The sequence below is a fragment of the Archocentrus centrarchus genome, chromosome 9 (assembly GCF_007364275.1).
Source record: "Archocentrus centrarchus isolate MPI-CPG fArcCen1 chromosome 9, fArcCen1, whole genome shotgun sequence".
Classification (NCBI taxonomy): Eukaryota; Metazoa; Chordata; class Actinopteri; order Cichliformes; family Cichlidae; genus Archocentrus; species Archocentrus centrarchus.
Genome location: NC_044354.1, coordinates 2,085,743 through 2,103,027, shown reverse-complemented (window position 1 = coordinate 2,103,027; position 17,285 = coordinate 2,085,743). Strand labels below are relative to the sequence as shown.

The 17,285-nt window shown below is 41.5% G+C and overlaps 1 protein-coding gene across 1 annotated transcript; it reads right to left on the bottom strand.

Moving 5' to 3' along the window:
- Positions 1-955: 955 nt before the first annotated feature.
- scarf2 (scavenger receptor class F, member 2) lies at positions 956-17,251 on the bottom strand. The gene is made up of 11 exons (XM_030738283.1): positions 16,605-17,251; positions 14,060-14,118; positions 13,864-13,965; positions 12,817-13,336; positions 12,161-12,379; positions 11,839-11,967; positions 11,428-11,531; positions 10,164-10,278; positions 9,768-9,865; positions 4,888-5,043; positions 956-3,070 (listed from the first exon to the last, which is right to left on the bottom strand). Exons 1-11 carry the CDS (start codon positions 16,712-16,714, stop codon positions 1,914-1,916), a joined length of 2,769 nt encoding a protein of 922 aa, XP_030594143.1. The 5' UTR covers positions 16,715-17,251; the 3' UTR covers positions 956-1,913.
- Between the last annotated feature and the right edge of the window lie 34 nt (positions 17,252-17,285).

The window sequence follows — 17,285 nt, the reverse complement described above, 5'->3', positions numbered from 1 at the left end:
TTTTTGGTTTAGTGGTTTAGCTGACTGAATAAAACATACAGTAAGAGCACATTCTGGTGGCTTGGTTTAAGCAGACGTATGGAAGAGGTTTGTACAGCCCTTTTTTTTTTTACAGAAATATTACATAACTTGGTTGGGATTTAAAAGACCATGTATATAAAAAAGTTTAACAAAGGAGAGCAAAAGGCTGAAAATCCCTAAATGTTATATTTTTGTATGGAAAAGCATTAAAAGCAGCAATAACACTCAGTCAGGACTTAAATCTGTTTCATAAGTGTGGATAATTTAAGTTCTAAATGTAGCATATTGCATATGCCTGTGTATCAAAATTAGATCTTAAGAATAACACAGCTAAAAGCTTGGAGAGTAAAAAGTAAAAATTTAAGATATACTTTATTTGCTAGAGATGCTGTTCTGCAGCAAATACGATATAAATTAAAGTGTTTCTTTTAACAATCAATATTAAAGACCCTCATCTAAAAATCATAACACGAGAAACGAGGATTATATCTTAAACTCATTCCGGTGCACATTTGTATTTGTGCACGTCGGTGCATCTAAATGGGGAAAAAAGTAGCTCTGCATCCTGTGAGGATCACATTTTGTAGTTATTCTTAGTACCTTTAGCACCTATGGAGAGCTTATATAAAATAGCTATTTTTCTGACACCTGAATGGCAAATTAATTATGCACATATAAATATGTCTGCAGGCAGAGATGAGGAGGCCAAGCAGTTTAGAAGGCCAGAGACACTGCATCAGTTTAATCCAATCATGTTAAACCTGCGGCTGCAGGGTCACGTAGGAAAGATGTGTTTTTGCCTACTGCAGCAACCCCGGGGGGGGGGGGGGGGGGGGGGGGGGGGGTCGACCTGAAAATGAGGCGCTGAGTCCAAGCACCAAGTTTGGTTTCAATGCATGACAGAATTGTTCAGACTAGGTGTGTCCAAATGCAGAGGCTGCTTCCTTGGAAGGGTGCAGTCCTTGAATTTGGACACACCTACAATTCTGATGACCACAACGAGCAGACAGAACAATCTCAGGACGTTTGTGAGGCTTGGTTTTATATTATCTCTCTCCACTGTGGTGAAGATTGGAAACAATAGACATTTAGATAAAGTCTAATATGGTGGTCAGGTGCAGTTTCTCTAAATGGGGTCTGAAATTCATGGAACTCTTTTGGTTTTAATAAATCAAAGCATAACAAATCAAAAATGTGTGTAATAACTCATTCACTGCTTAGCCAAAAAGATCATTGGTGTCACGACTTGAACACTTGAACACTACCTGATCCAGGAAATCCAACTATACCTCTTTTTTCTTCTAAGATGCGGTTCTATAGCTGGTGCTAAAGTGTTTATTCACTGAGATGAAACTTTGACTGGGGACAGTCCTCTGTCCCTTTTTACAGACTGTGCTATTTCCAAACTTTTTATGATACAGTGTAAGGGTTACCATAAAATTCAGTGGTAGAACTGGAAGAAGAAGAAGCCTTATGGATGTCTAAGCATATAAGCATACTATAGTGGTGGACATACTGCAGAGGACAAGAAAAGAATGAATTTGGATTATGTCTTTGCACCACTGCTCTTACAGTTGTGTCCAGCTTAGGCACAGGTTGTGGTGTGAGGTTGATATATATATATATATATACTTGTTATTTAAAAAAAGGACTCTTGAAATGTAATACAATGATGTATATAGGTTCTTATAATGCACCTTACCAATATGACTCAACTGTTCCTCTTGATTTAAAAGCACTTCTTACTCTTGACTGGTCCTGGAGTCGCCGCAAACTCACACAGAAAAAAAATTACAATTCCTTGACTGAAAAACTACGTGGTGGTTGAACTTCCAACAAATTAATTTTAGAAAATCCATCACAAACTTTGTGCAATTTGTAGTTCAAAACACTTATTTTACCACCTGAGGTGGCATGATAGCTGTTTTTTGCTGTGGCATTTTACTTTCAGATGTATCCAAAGTACCTTCCTTGCCTTTCTTCCTGGGTGGCTTTTTTATGGGAGTCTTCTTTGGCATAGGATCCAGTGGGTCCCCTGTCCTGGAGCCGTTCAAGTCCTGCTTTTCCGGGTTCTTGGCTTCAGAGGTCCCAAGGGTGGTTGTTACAGGTGCCACCATCTTCTGGAGGCTACTCGAGGTGGGCAGCTGGGGTTTGGTAGAGCCTTGCTGGCTCAGTCCAGTGGAGCCGGTTCTCTTGGCTTTCTGTGGAGGTGTGGGCTTCTCCCGATTTACCCTGGGTGTGGAGAGACCGTTGGTCTTTGTCAGTCCTGTTCCCTCATTTCTGTTGATGCTTTGGGTTTTTTCCTTGAGCTGAGCGGCCAGCAGCGTAGCAGCCTCCGAGTTCATATGAGGGTGGATGACCTTTGGGCTCTTGGGTGGCTCCTTAGGGGTCTGCTTTGAACTGTCAGCACTTTTCTTTTCAGGTGAGGAGCTGTGAAAATTACTTATCTTCTTGAGAGCATTCTGAACAACCCCATTGATGTGCTCCATGTGACTGGGACTGCTGTGGTCATCCCCAGACTTTTTACCTCGCTGAGGTTTGTGTTTGCTAGGGGAGCCGCTGGCATCTGCCTCCTTCCCCTCCTGTACTTTCTGTTGGTCATGATTCTTTTCTTTAATTTTCTGCCACTCTTCACTCTTGGACGAGCCATCACTTGAACTCCTCTTTTTCTCCTTTGACACTGCAAGTGCCTTAATTCCCCCCTGCTGCTCTAGCTGGGGAGACCCTGTGGTGTTCCCGTGTATCCACGACACCTTGGGTTTAGTGGATGGGTCTGGTGGCCGTGGTTTGGGCTTCCCAGGTGAAGGCGGCGGCTTTCCATTGCGCTTGGCCTCTAGTATAGGAGTGCCATCTCTATCCTTGCCACTGCTCTCATCCTCCTTGGACTGCTTGGAGAGGCGGGCGACAAAGGCATACTGGGGCTCACCGCCTTCTGTTTTGGTCACATTTGTGTCTTTCAGGGAGGTGTATTCACCTGCGTCATCTTCATCAGGGACAGATTCTGACTTCTCTGCTGCTGGGCTGGGGCTGCGCTTGTCATTCATAGACTCTGTGGATCAACAGATATTAGTCAAGGATGCTGTTTGTTTATCTTTATAAACATACATTGCTTGACATGATTTCCTGGCTTACAGCATGTTTGCTAGTGCTTGTCTATATTACTAACTGTATATTACTGAAATTATACACACACACACACACACACACACAGAGAGAGAGAGAGAGAGAGACAACCCCCAAAACAGGAACTGTTTTACATGTGGAGGCCACTCACATTTGTCACTAGGTGTCAGTGTCATGAGGCTATACCTGGACCCTACAGAGGTCCCACGGGTAGTCCAAACATCAAGGATGGCACATCAGTGTCATCACCAGAAGGTTTGCTGTGTCTCCCAGCACAGTCTCAAGAGCATCGAGGAGATTCCAGGAGACAGGCATTCCCCAAAAAAGGTCCTGAGCCCATCAGCAGGACCGGTATCTGCTCCTTTGTTCAAGGAGGAACAGGACAAGCACTGCCAGAGCTACAAAATGACCTCCAGCAGTCGTTGGTGTGAATGTCTCTGAACAAACAATCAGAGACAGACTTCATGAGGGCCCGAAAACCACTATTGGGCCCCATGCTCACTGCCTGGCACCGTGAAACACAGATGGCATTTGCCACAGAATACCAGAACTTGCAGGTCCACCACTGTGCCCTGTACTTTTCAGATGAGAGTTTAACCCTGAGCACATGTGACAGATGTGAAAAGGTCTGGAGAAGCCGTGGAGGATGTTATGTTTTGTAATATCATTCAGCAGGACCGGTGTGGTCTGGGGATGCATAACCATGGAGGGATTCGCAGCCCTCTACAGGCTAGGCAGCAGCACCCTGACTACCATTAAGTTTTGAGGTGAAAGCTTAATACTAAATCCAATACAACACCTCTGAGACGTTATGTTCGGGTCCAACCTACACCACCAGGTTGCACCTAAGACTGTCCAGGAGCTCAGTGATGCTCTGGTCCAGATCTGGGAGGAGATCCCCCAGGACACCATCCACTGTCTCATTAGGAGCATTTCCTGACGTTCTCAGGCATGCATACAAGCACGTGGGGGCCATAACTTTCATTTTTGGGGTGTCTTGAATTCAGCCCTCTGTAGTTGACATTTTCCATTTCCACAAAAGTGTGTGCCTATATGTGTGTCTATAAAATACAACAAACTGAAACGATTTTATGTTCAGACCTGCATATCGGAACTAAACTATTTGCTACATCTGTGATAATTACCTTCTAAAATAGAATTTCATCACTTCCAGTATAGAAGGGAGATTTTAGATTTTTTCCTGTTATCTAAAGACTCATATCTTTACCACTTCATTTGTTTATACACACACTTGAGCTGAAATTATGCACAAACAAACAGAACCAATCTATACATCTCTTTTTAAACAAGATATATGCCAATATTATGAAACTTTTTGCTCAGAATCCATTTTTTTTTAAAGTGATCCAAAACACACAAAAAACATGCTAAAACTGGTTAAAGCATCATGCATCCAGATTAGGAAGTGGCAGAATGGGTGTTTTTCACCAAATGTCAAGGATTTAGTCACTGGATTTGTGCAAAATGCTGACCGGACCATTCCATTTCCTGTTTACACGCTCCTATCCGAACTTAGAATGCATAAAAGCCAACTATTACTGTAAGTATTAGAGATGTGAGTGAGTCACTGCACGGTCACACTGGGGAACTTGATTTCTTCTGTGTGTGTGTGTGTGTATGTGTGTGTGTGTGTTTCTGTGCCCCTAACTCAAAGACAAATTGTGGATTTACGTGCGTCATAGAAGGTAGATACACTGTTTATTTATTCCTATGATTACTCACCTTCATGTGGAACGCAGTAAACTGGCCCCTCGTCTCCACTCTCAAAAGAAGAGAAGGACCCCTGGAATGACCAGGAGGAGGGGGAGTGCTGCTCGGCCACAGAGGGGGGTTCAATGAAGCTACAGTTGAAGGTGTTCTCCGGGTCGTGGTGTGCTACTGAGAACAAAAAACAAATGCAGAAGCCAAAAGGTCAGTCAGAGGGTTTTTGTACTGTGTTACAAGACAAACAGTCTGTTCTCACTCAGTCTCGCAGCAACGTCACAGAAAGCACTGGTTTAACTAAGTCAGACTAAAACTGGGTTTTACATGTGAGCTAACAAATGCTCTGATATTATGGGTTTCAAAAAAGCAAATGTTGATATTTTTATGCAGCTTTTCACACTCTGGTAGCTGGAACTGAACACCCACAGATGAAGAAGTCCAGGTTTTTCTTACAATTTGCTTCTTAGAGGGTGAAGATACAGATTTATGAGGATACATCATGAGGAGGAAACAAGTCTGTACACCTGCCAGTCTGTACATAATTATTTTCCCCAAAATTAACAAAGAAATTAACAAGCAACACTTAGTATAATACATATTAGTAAAGAGCTGAATGCTAAGATAAAATGTTGCAATGATATGTGATGGCTCGCTGTCTCTGCTGATCACTTCTAGTATTTTGTGGGTTCAGCAAAACGAGCCACAAATAGGTTCTTTATCTTCCACCGACTCCTCTTCCTCAACCATAAGTAGGTCAAGTCATGTTTCCCTCTCACAGTCTCCCTTTTGCTCTCTCATTCTTCCTCCCGCAGACGCTGCAGCGTTCTGCTAACCCTTCAGTCTCAGGACAGCTGCGCTTTCTGAAGGGTACTTAGGCTTAATCTTCCCATCTGGTGTGAACCAGACTAAACCGTACTGGGTGTTAACTTGCATGACCAACCACATCAGATGCTCCTGTTTATATTCCTGATGACACATGGGTCCGTGAATTTGTTTAGACCTTAGATAAACCTTCTATGGAAAGAATCCCCTAACTGTACCAGGACCCGAGCCAAGAACCAATCATGGCTCCTTAGATGTTTTTTGATTATACCTAAAACGATTTCCTACTTTAAGAGATCTACAGCTTGATTTTTTTGCAGACTCAGTGATGGTAAGAAATGCATGTCTCTATATTCTCGCTGCAGTTTATTTATAGTGTTTGATGTGCATACACATTTAAAATGTTACAAAACAAGAAAACCTAGAAGACTATCTGTTAGGGGTTCCTCTCCCAGTATAGCCGGTTTAATGGTCACCATGAAGCAGTCTAAATTTTATTCTCTTGCTTCCCGTGTGCATCAGTGCGGCTCATAACATGTGACTTTCTGTTGAACCTTTTGTGCTTTCAACCTTTTCTCTAATAACAACATGACCGAGTCGTGTTTTTTCCTTTAGTTGCGGAGTTTTATCCAGATTTCTAGTATCAAATGGAATTTTAGGTTCCCACTTTAGATCTGTTTTCAAAGTCTAGCTTTAAGCTTAGAAATACGACTCATTTCATGATTTTACACCGATCTAAAAACAGTTCTTGTTTCATCAAAACAACCAGTCGAACTCTCTGAACTGCATACTCAGATTTGGGGGTCTATTGTCTTGTTTTATGCTTTGAGTGATGAATGTCAAAACAGTTGGAACATGTCTGTATCACCTACGAAAGTATGTGAAGAGGTCATAACAGAGGACTGATATCAACCTGCTCTCACTATATGTTCTGCTAATGTTCTGCTAAACATGCAATAAATTGGTCATGAGCCAAAAATACGTAAGACACGGTATGTGCCTCACGTACTTGCGCTGGGTCCTCACTGTGCAGCAGCAGGCAGACAGGCACAGACTGAGGAATGCAGAGCAGCAAAGATTTCAGTCATGTTACTCAGCAGTCTAACACATGGGCATTTTGCGAGATTGCTTGTATGCAGTGATGAACAACTGCTGCTCTTAAAAGCTGCTTGGTCCAGACTGCGAGTCTAGTGAGGATGATTGCTTTGCTGACTGGACGCCGCTGTGATCCCTCCCTACACGAAGGTCAACACACAACAGGGCATTATTGACCTATCTCCGCAACAGAGCTCCACCACCAAAGTTGCTCGGTAGGGCGGTGGTAGTCTAGAGGGTGTAACAAGAAAGCTGCTACATCAAATACCTGCTCCATCTCTGGAAACCTGTGCATGGAATAGTAATATGATTCATCAGTAAGAATAGGAACAAATATGCTTTAGCCTAAAATAGTGTGGTCGAGGGTGCAGAGCTAGCATACAATATAGCCTGTAGCCATTCGGACACTCCATTTTTGCTGAATGAATATACACATCAGAATGACACTAACCGGGTCATTCTATTAAAACTCAAAGTGTGATTTTGAGAAATTTTTCCGCCTGTTTTAGTCCCAACTACACTGTGAGTATTGCTGCAAACACATTTGCAATCCCAGCCCAACTTTGCCTGGATAAATAAAGAAGGAAAAAAGCAGTTGGTGCTGGTCAGAGCATTCATCCATGAGGAAGCATTTGGACACAGAGGAGGCAAGGAACGCCAGGCAGACACGAATGTGCAGGGTGTGGAGTAAATATGCTCAGAAAGGAATGCTAACCTCCGAGCAAACAGCATTAGTTTCACCAAGAGGGAAACAGGTGACAGTGTGTTTATGGAGCTTTTTCGGTGAGGCTAACTTTGCTATGAGTAAATACTATCCCCTAATTCAACCCTGACTTCTAAAAATCTATTTCCCATACAAATACATGCGGCATTTTCAATAATAATTTCAGGAAAACAAAGAGAAATTGATTTTCTCTCTAACAAAGTGTCACATTTTATAAAAGAGGGAGGTATGTGGGGGCATAATCTAAAAGAGAGACTATGGTTCAGCTTCCACGAGAGAAAATTGTTTTCTGATTTTCACTTTTTTGGACTTTTAAGTTTTGTTTCCGCACATTACTTTATTTATTTTCACTGATTGCTTATAATCTTTAATACGATGGAAACATGAACCACAGAGGACATTTTCCCACCATGTTCTGCTTTATCAGGTCCTCAAATGACGGGCAGGAAAGCAAGAGCTTAAAAGGCAAATACAGGCTGATTATAAACCTTTTTGTGATATTCCACAAACAAACTGAGAATGGAGTTCAGCTGCATGGGAAGACAGGACTAACCTTCTCTCTGTGTTTGGTTTTCATTTTGTCTTGCCACATCTGTTGCCACTGACCCTGATGTGGATAAATCACAATTCTGACACTAGCTGGGGTAAATTTGACCACTTCCTGTTTCCAGCCCCATGGCCCCCCTCTGGAATGTGTGTGTGTGTAGGACTGTGTAACTTCAGTTGGCAAACCACGCTTCCGTGAGCAGCCCAAAAGAAAGCAGGGTAGCAAAGATTTGTACAGGACAAACCAAGTTTGACTTAAAGTCTGAGCGCAACATTATTTTTTCTAAAAATGTTGAAACTTTGATTGTTAAAGACCTAAAATGGGTTTTTCTTTACTTACAGTCTTAACAGATCCATTTATCTTTATGCAAAGCTGCGAGTTGCAGTGCAGAATTTGTACTTATTCACAAATAGGCATTAATGTCTCACAGCACGATGACACAGGGGGCACAGTCCATGTGTTGTATTTCCATGAGGCATAATGTGGACAGATTATAGCTCAAATAATCAGTTGGAAAACTGAGAAAACACATGCCGCTCAGACATTATGTTTTAACCCCTTATTCACCACACTGACTTCACAAAAATGAAATTTAAAGCATCAGTTTTTTTTTGCAGAAAGCTCAAATCAAAGCAAAGTCATGAAGATCTGTCACTGATCAGCCATTCAGTCGTTCAGTCTACAAAATGTTACAAAATACAGAAACATGATCGAGTGATTAATCATTTTAGAATCCGCAAATCTCATGTCTATACTTTACTCATGTTCGACAAACATTATCAATCTTCTACTTTAGTTAGAGAAAAAACTCAATTACGGCTCCTGAATAACTTTAAACACTAAGAAAAATCTTAAAAACATTGGAAATTTCATTAAAAAATGCTGCCTGATATACTGTATATATGAATATGTCAGTATATCGCAACTTGAATTTTTACTATCCTAAACAAAAACAGCCGTAATACGCTGACTGCTCCGGTGTATTTCCTCTGTCTGAGAAAAAAAAAAGAAAGCCTGGGGTCACAAACACATCTGTCACACACCACGAGACCTCCACATGGAGCAGCAGAGCTGCAACATCCATCCAAACAGTGCAGCCTTTGATAGCTCGTCACTCACCACATGCCCCCCCCCCCCCCCCCCCCCCCCCCCCCCCCCCCCCCCCAAACAACCACTGGCTTTCTTTTAATAACACAGCCTCCTCCTCAGCACAAGAAAAAATGTCTAGTGAAGAAGATGATGGAAAAGAGTAAAGAAAATAGGGAGAAAAAAAGCCCAAGTTTAGGGTTGTAATAATATGAACACATGGCATCTGACGCTGCCAAGAATAATAACGGGCTCTAAAACCAGTGCATTCTTTTCAAATGAAACCCCACACTCGCCTGGCAGCCACCGTACACTTTTCAACCCAGTTCACCTTCTAAGCCTAAGGTAGCACTAAAAGAAAATGGCAAACATCAGTGTCACTGTGTACATGATGTTAAACTAAAAGCATTTAAAAGCACTGATGAGCAGTAAAACAGTTTTTATACCATCTGGCATCTAAAACATACTGCATAGAATATCATTACATTCACAAGCTTTTATTGACACTAATAAAAATACAGATTTCAGCAGACTGTTGTAGAAGCATCAGAGAAATCAATGACACAGAATAAAGCAGCTTCTGGTAGCGCTGCGGTGGATAGAAGAAATAGTTTTGGGGCTCACCGACTACTTTGGGCAGTTTCTGTCGCCTCAGTGGAATACGGGGAAGTTTAGTGCTGATTCTGCTGAATCGTCCACACAGGATCCGTTTGGCTTTTTTGCTGTTGAAAAGGGATGACGCCATGGAAATCCAAATGAATCATTCAAACTAGGCATTTTAAACCTGGCCCTCTGCCTCTTTGAGGGCTCGGGGACCGCTCATATTGCTATTCGCAATTTAATGTCAATATATAAATGCTCTCGAAATACAATTTATGTGCATTTATTCATTTAAAAACCTGTGAGAAAACGTGCAAAGAAAATATTTTTCTCTGTTTTCATAACCAGGGCAGGCCTCCTAATAGAAACTCAAACCCTCGGCGTGGATCGCCGAGGTGAAGACACCCGTCTGTCACTCACTTGTGGTTGTCTTTGTGTCGACAGAGGCAGCAGCAGCACAGCAGCGAGAGCAGAACAATCAGTAAAAAGGAGACCAAGCTCCCGGCTGCAATCACACCCATCCGCTGGTTGGGCTCTGAAAGACAAAATGTAGGGAACGGTGGGTGTGCCATAACGGTGCCAGCTTCAACAAATAGTGCTCTCGGTCATGACTAAGATGACTCTGGCATTTAGTAAATTATTACGAGTTAATATCAAATCACATTAGGATACCACAATATAGGGTTTAGCTCATATATAATTTAAAACCACTCCTTCTTTTATTGTTGATTTTCTGCAATCAACTTCCTCCTCTCGCCCCTCTTCTTCATAATTCAAAGATTTATTAACATCCCTCCCTCTTCGAGTGGGATACACACCAAATACAATCAGCGCAATGTTGCATAATTACAGACAACATTTAGCACGGGCAAGATGAGAACCAGAGGAGAAGTAAAATGGGGGGGCGAACAGCAGTGACCCTCGGGGTTTTATACTGTCACACACGTCTGAGATGGATTGATGAGCAGTCTGCCCTCGACATGCTGTCACTGCTGATTTTGCAGTGAGGTTAAGGTAAACGTTATATGAGGTTATCTTATCACTGAGCAACCTGCCACCACCCAGCATATCCACTGTCCAAAATTCTTGCTATCTTTGTGTGTGATATTCTCCATGTCTGCCTCCAATAATCTCTTTCTAAACAGTAATTTTTTCTCTGTTCTCTGTGTCATTCCAATTCCTCCTTTTCCTTTCCTTTCCTTTCCTTTCCTTTCCTTTCCTTTCCTTTCCTTTCCTTTCCTTTCCTTTCCTTTCCTTTCCTTTCCTTTCCTTTCCTTTCCTTTCCTTTCCTTTCCTTTCCTCCATCCTTTTTCTTTTTTTCCTTCTTCCTTCCTTTCTCTCTTCTGTGGCTGGACAGGAACAGAGCCAACAAACACAACCATAAAAAGGACACCAGTCAGGTCTGGAAACACAATCAAGGCCCTTTAGCGTCCCACTACACACACTGACCTAAATAGATGTATTTGTTGACACTCAGCATGTACAGCCAACTATTAGAAATTGAATATGCAGGCAGCGCTACTGGCATCTAATTTACAAATAAACAGTTTAGAGCATTTGAATTCTTTTGGTGTGTTTGCAGCATAAAGTAAGAAATATCTGTTCAGTCTCACAGTGGGTATGTTATTAGGAAAAGTCACAAACCGCAACGCGTCAGTTTGCTCTTATAATAACGAGGACTTACGGAGATAGCAGGCACCAGACACAGGATCACAGTTCTTGTCATGGCAGGAGCAGATCTGGTTGCAGTTGATCCCGTACTGGCCGGGCTGACAGGTCATATTGCAGCTTGACAACAGAGAAGAAACAAAAAACATTGGCTTAATGTTGAGTCTGACTAACGGGTGCAAAACACAGGACAAAGAAAGAGAGAAGGGATGAGTAAGCTCTTTGTTTTGCTCTGCGTTTGACAGAATTTTGCTTTATTAGTTCAAACGCATGCATCAAAACACAAGCCCAACCCTTTAATTCCCCAGATATATAAATGTGTGACAAATATCACAATAACACATTCAGCCCTTTCCCATGGCATGCTGTACAGCTATCAAGAGCATAAACATGATCATTTTCATTTATGAGGAGTCATTTAACTTACTATGTGCCATAAAACCCGGGGTCACACAGGCACTCTCCGGTAACAACATGACAGATGCCATTAAAACAATGGCTGCAGTTGTTTTCACAGTTCTCACCATACGTGCCGTTGGGGCAGCGCACCTCACACCTGTCATACACAGATTGTCTTCATTACACATAATGTAATTTTCAAGCTTAGACGTATGAGTCATTGTCTTTATCACAGTGCAGAAAATGGTATTGTAATAGCTCACAGTTAAAGCAGTTAAAATGGATGACTAAACAACAAAATATCATCCTCTTTCCTTTACACATTTGTGTGTGTGTGTGTGTGTGTTTACCTGTCCCCAATCCAGCCAGGGTTGCAGTGAGAACACTTGCCATGAATGGGGTCACAGTGGTGACCATCTTTACACGTAGGGCACACTTCGTGGCAGTTTTCACCAAAGAAGCCCTTGGAGCAGAGCTGATCGCACCGAGTCCCATTCCATCCTCTGTCACATGTGATACAGCTGCCCCCAGTCACCTTACAGGGCTGCTGGCCTTTGCAGTGCCCACACCTGGCGGCAGCCAACGAAACAGTTATTTTTTTGTCTTGTTCCAAAAACTGATCTTAATGTGATGAAACAGCTCAGTGATCAAAAGCACGATGAAAGCAGCTGCATTAGTTTGTTTTACACTGCTGCTCTAATCGTTTGGAGGAGATAAACACTGAACCGTAGCGCTACAATTGTACTGCATGTTTACTGTGTTATGTGTGGGCTGATGATTGATTGTGGGACAATGTGAATGTCATCTCTGGCTTTATCATTGCTCCATTAAGTTACATGTTTAGATTTGAGATTTTAGATATGCAGTCCTCTCAAAACCACAAACCAAATATATAATATGGATCAGTCATGAAAACTCAACATCAGGCATCTGCAAAGCTCCTGGTTTTCTGTGTCTGTAATGGTACATTGCTTTCTGTCTTTTTTTATTTAGTTAGTTTTCCCACCTGTTTCTGCAGTTTTGACCATAGAACCCAGCAGGACATGGCTCCCTGCAGAACTTCCCACGGTACCCAGGCAGACAGGTACATGAACCATCAGCCTGGTTGCACTTGCCATAGTGGCACTGGCAGTTTCGTTCACACCGTTGGCCCCACAGCCTCTCCCTGCACTGGCAGCGTCCCGTAAACTGGTCGCACGGTGAATTGTTACAGTTACACTGAAGTGCACAGTTCCTCCCAGTCCAGCCAGGGTTGCACAAACATCGCCCCGTCACCACATCACAGACAGAATTGATGCTGCAGTAGCAGTTGTTGTTGCACTGAGGACCCCAGAAGCCAGGATAGCACGTGCATTTTCCCGTGTCTTGGTCACACTTGCCCTTTTGGCACAGACACGCATTCTCGCATTTAGGTCCCCAACGATTGTGGTTGCAGGTACACTTGCCGGTCAGGTCATCGCACTGGCCATTGGGGTAACAGTTACACTCCCCCTTGCAGTCAGGTCCCCAGTACTCAGCAGGGCACTCTGTTAAAGGACAATGTTATCAGGAAATGTGGAAATCCTTCTGAAACAGAATGAAAAACTACAGCCATTCTAGGAAAACTGTGAGGTTATACTTGGGTGGAGTATTGCTTTGAGCTACATGCTAATGTTAACAATATCAATGTTAGTAAGTACATACATATATATATATATATATATATATATATATATATATATATATATATATATATATATATATATATATATATATATATATATATATATTTAATGTTAAGCACACTATACCCTTCACCATAGTCACATTCTAACTGTGTATTAGTATTTATTATGCAGTTATTTGGTCATAATCCAAAATCTTGAATCATGAAATGTGAATACCATTTTTTTGACAATCCTTTGACAACTTAAGATTTTCTGTCTACAACAATGTGCTGGAAAAACTGACTGCCAACAGTGCTATAACACTGTTATTTAACATGAAAAACGTGGCTCTTAAATACCATAAGATTAAGGCAAAATGTAAAATACAATAAAAAAAAAATTCTTACTGGTGTTACAGCTAGCACCAAAGTATCCGTGACGACAACGACATTCATTTGGCCTGACACACACCTCGTTCTCCTTGCAGGTGAAGTTCCCGTCACAGAGGGCTGAGGTGCAAAGAACAGGCCACATTATTCTGCTGCCGTGCACCATGAGCCATATGACATGCTGCTAAGTGTTAGCACTATATACAGTACATACGTGTCAGGCATTCATTTCCTAGCTGCCCCCATCCACTGCAGCAGACTGATGTTGATGATCTGGGGGGGGATTCAGAATGAGAAGGGAAAGATGAAGCACTTGATTAAAATAAAGTAAAACAAATATATTTCAAAGTGGCAACATCCACACCCAATTCCTGCTTCTTTGATTTTGCACTCTTTACTGATGCAGCTCATGCCAAATTCTGCAAATGTAAGCAGGGCACTGCACATATGCTGAGCACACTGTTGTGTAATTGTCTCAATATGGGTCATTCCAATTTCTACAAGACACATATGCTCAAAAGCTGCTAGCTCCTGAAGCTGTGCAGTTCATCAGGCTTTTTTTTTATTTTTTAGCTTTCCCCAGCCTTTGATAGAGTGTGAATATTCAGAGACAATATTTTGCAGACAAGTCTTAGGCCTAACAGGAAAGACGGCTGGGTGTCCTCTTCCTCCCAGGCCTGTGACCTCTGTGGGGCCCCTGCAACACGTCAGCTTCCCCTAAATTGTTTGAAGATGGCAGTTTGGGAAGGGAGCAGTATTATCTTTTTACTCTGCCAAAATAGGCACGTGTTCATTGGTCAAACCTTCGGATTATTTGACTTGTATGAAAATAAATTTTGGAAACTACGTTTGTTTTTTACGTCATTTTATTTAGAATTTTTTCAAGTGTGCTGCTGCAAATTCTGACAAATTATAATCAACCTGCTTTGTTAACCTTAAACATTAATCCAATCCATGCCAGAATTCAGAAAGAGGAATTACTAATAATTTACTGTTTATTGGAATTAATTTGCTCTTTGGATGCTGAAGGCCTGTGTGCCTTCCTTTACTGCAGAAAAGAATCTACAAACTTTAGCTGAAGACTTAAACAGCTGCTCTTTCACTGTTCTGAAAATAGGTTTTCTGCATCAGTGCTGCAAACTTTACAAGGCCAACAGATTTTTTTTTTTTTATTGTTGTCAAACATTTTTAAGAACACTTGAAGTTAGAAAACAAAGAGCATTGAGGGCCAGTAATTTTAGGCTGTGTTCAATTCCAGCCAGATTCAGCAGCTGATTTTCCACTATGAGGACACATGTTGGAAATGCTGAGTATTCGTGATAAATAATGAACTACTTCCCTCTATTCATGTGATTCAAGGCAGAAAAACATACAACAATAAATGTATAATGGATGGGGGGGGGGGGGGGGGGGGGGGTGAGTAGTGAGTTCAGTGTAATGAATGTTGAAAACTACAAGGAGGCTAAAATGTCAAACTCGTAGAGCAGTGGAGGATATGACTACATTTATCACACTGAAAACTGCAGAAAGCACTAAAATCCACTCGGCCAGTGTGGTTTCTGTTCTTGCAAATGACAACATGTTTCCAAAAAGAAAAGAAAACTCTATTGGATGACAGCACAACTTCAGCTTTTGAAGAACAGCTGCTGATTACTTTCTTTCTGAGTGCACAGGAAAATGCAGTGTGTGGCTTTACAGATAAGCTATTTTCTTTCTTTTTTTTCCCAGATAAACTATTTTTGGTCCGAGAACATTTGCAGCGCAAGAAAAGTATTCAGTTTTTGTTTTTTTAAGCTCATCCATCCTAAATTATCCAACTACAAGTGCATGGTTACTTATCACACATTGTTTTGAACATATTGGAAAATGATCCCTGGATTACATTTGCTGTTTCTGGCCTACCATAATTACAAAATTGACATCAGTCCAACAAGCTTGGATACTGCAGTCAGCAATTATGGACTTGGATGCTTTTCTTTTACACAAGTTACTTAACGTTCACAGGCTCAGGAGATCACCAAGAAATGTCTTCAGGGTAGCTTACTTTTGCTTTAATTGCTTTAAACATAACTGATTTTCACCGCGAAATATTCCATTTTACACTAAATCCTTTCATGTTAGCATTTTATTAACTCTCCCAAAATCTAGTTTTTAAGAGTGCATTATCAACCACACTATCAAATAGTGCCACGAGTGCTGTAAGGGTCTATAAGAGCGCCCTCTTCAGAGCAATATAAACACTTCTGCTCCAGATGTAGCCCACACATCTGTATAGCTATCCTTTTCTTTAATGGGCTCCTCCTCCTGCTTTGGCTTCACCGAACAGAGAGCGCGTTATATGTAGGGAGAGGAAAAAACAGGCGACGTGACACAATGCATCAAAAAACACAGTTCCTAAGCTCTCCTGACATAAAATACAAATATTTTACAGACTAAAGACGGCGGATGGTTTCATAAAGTGTTCGGCGATTTTTCACTTCATTGAGGACCACTATAACGCACAAGGCCAATGGTGGAAACAACAGAATTATTAAGTTACGCATGTTTCCATTTTAAAAAACATTTTTCCATAAAAGAAATTGAAAAATACTTGCAATAACTGCTTATTTCCCAACTCTTACTCAGCTGTTTTGAAAGAAGTTCCCATTTCCAAGAAATTGAGAATAAGAAGCAAAAAATATCAGACAGAAAACTTACTGAACACTCTGATTTGCAGTAACAACCAATTCAATAACTCCCATTTTCTTCTGCATGCTTACCCGGGTACTTTGCACACATTCCTGCCTTTGGGGTTGAGTTCTTGGCTGAAGCCGGAGCAGAAGAAAAGACAAAGCACCGCAAGAAAAGTAAAAGAGTGCTTTACTTCCATTGTACAAGCAGCAACATCCTTCTAGACGCCGTATTTATTCCGCATTACTCTCATCCAAAAGTTACGACGATCGGGTTTCACTATACTTTACGCACTCCAGTTTCTTTTATGCACAAAAAACAAAGGCGCATCTCTTTTAATAAGACTATTAAATCCTCGTAAAGGTGTTTTAAAAAATCTCGCAACTACCTACGCCATCGAGAATCTTTGCAAAACTGACCAGCGACAGCTGTTCCAACCGCAAAGGAGAAAAAGTCCTAAAACCCAAACTTGCAATCACAGAACTCTCAGTGAAGGTTTTTTTTTTTTTTCTCCCGTTGTGTTTCTTATTCCTTGAAAGGGGCCATAAGGCAAATGCCTTCAGACTCAAAATGAATTAAAAAAAAAGTTTTTGCCAAAATGTGCAGTCCAGAGAAAGTGTAGACTGTTGATAATCTTTATAAAAGTAAAATCAAATTAAACGGAGGACCGCTATGTCGCTTTTTCTTCTCGAAGGAGAAGCGCTTAATCCGTAACTTTGGTCCTCTCTTGCGCTCTCAGGAGTGGCAGAAGGGAAATTCCTGATTTGTTA

Coding starts and splice junctions, on each gene's coding strand:
- scarf2 (XM_030738283.1), bottom strand. CDS start 16,714: ATGGAAGTAAAGCACTCTTTTACTTTTCTTGCGGTGCTTTGTCTTTTC. Junction 12,380..12,816: donor GGTCAAAACTGCAGAAACAG/GTGGGAAAACTA, acceptor GGCTGCCGCCAG/GTGTGGGCACTGCAAAGGCC. Junction 11,532..11,838: donor CCCGGGTTTTATGGCACATA/GTAAGTTAAATG, acceptor TCTGTTGTCAAG/CTGCAATATGACCTGTCAGC.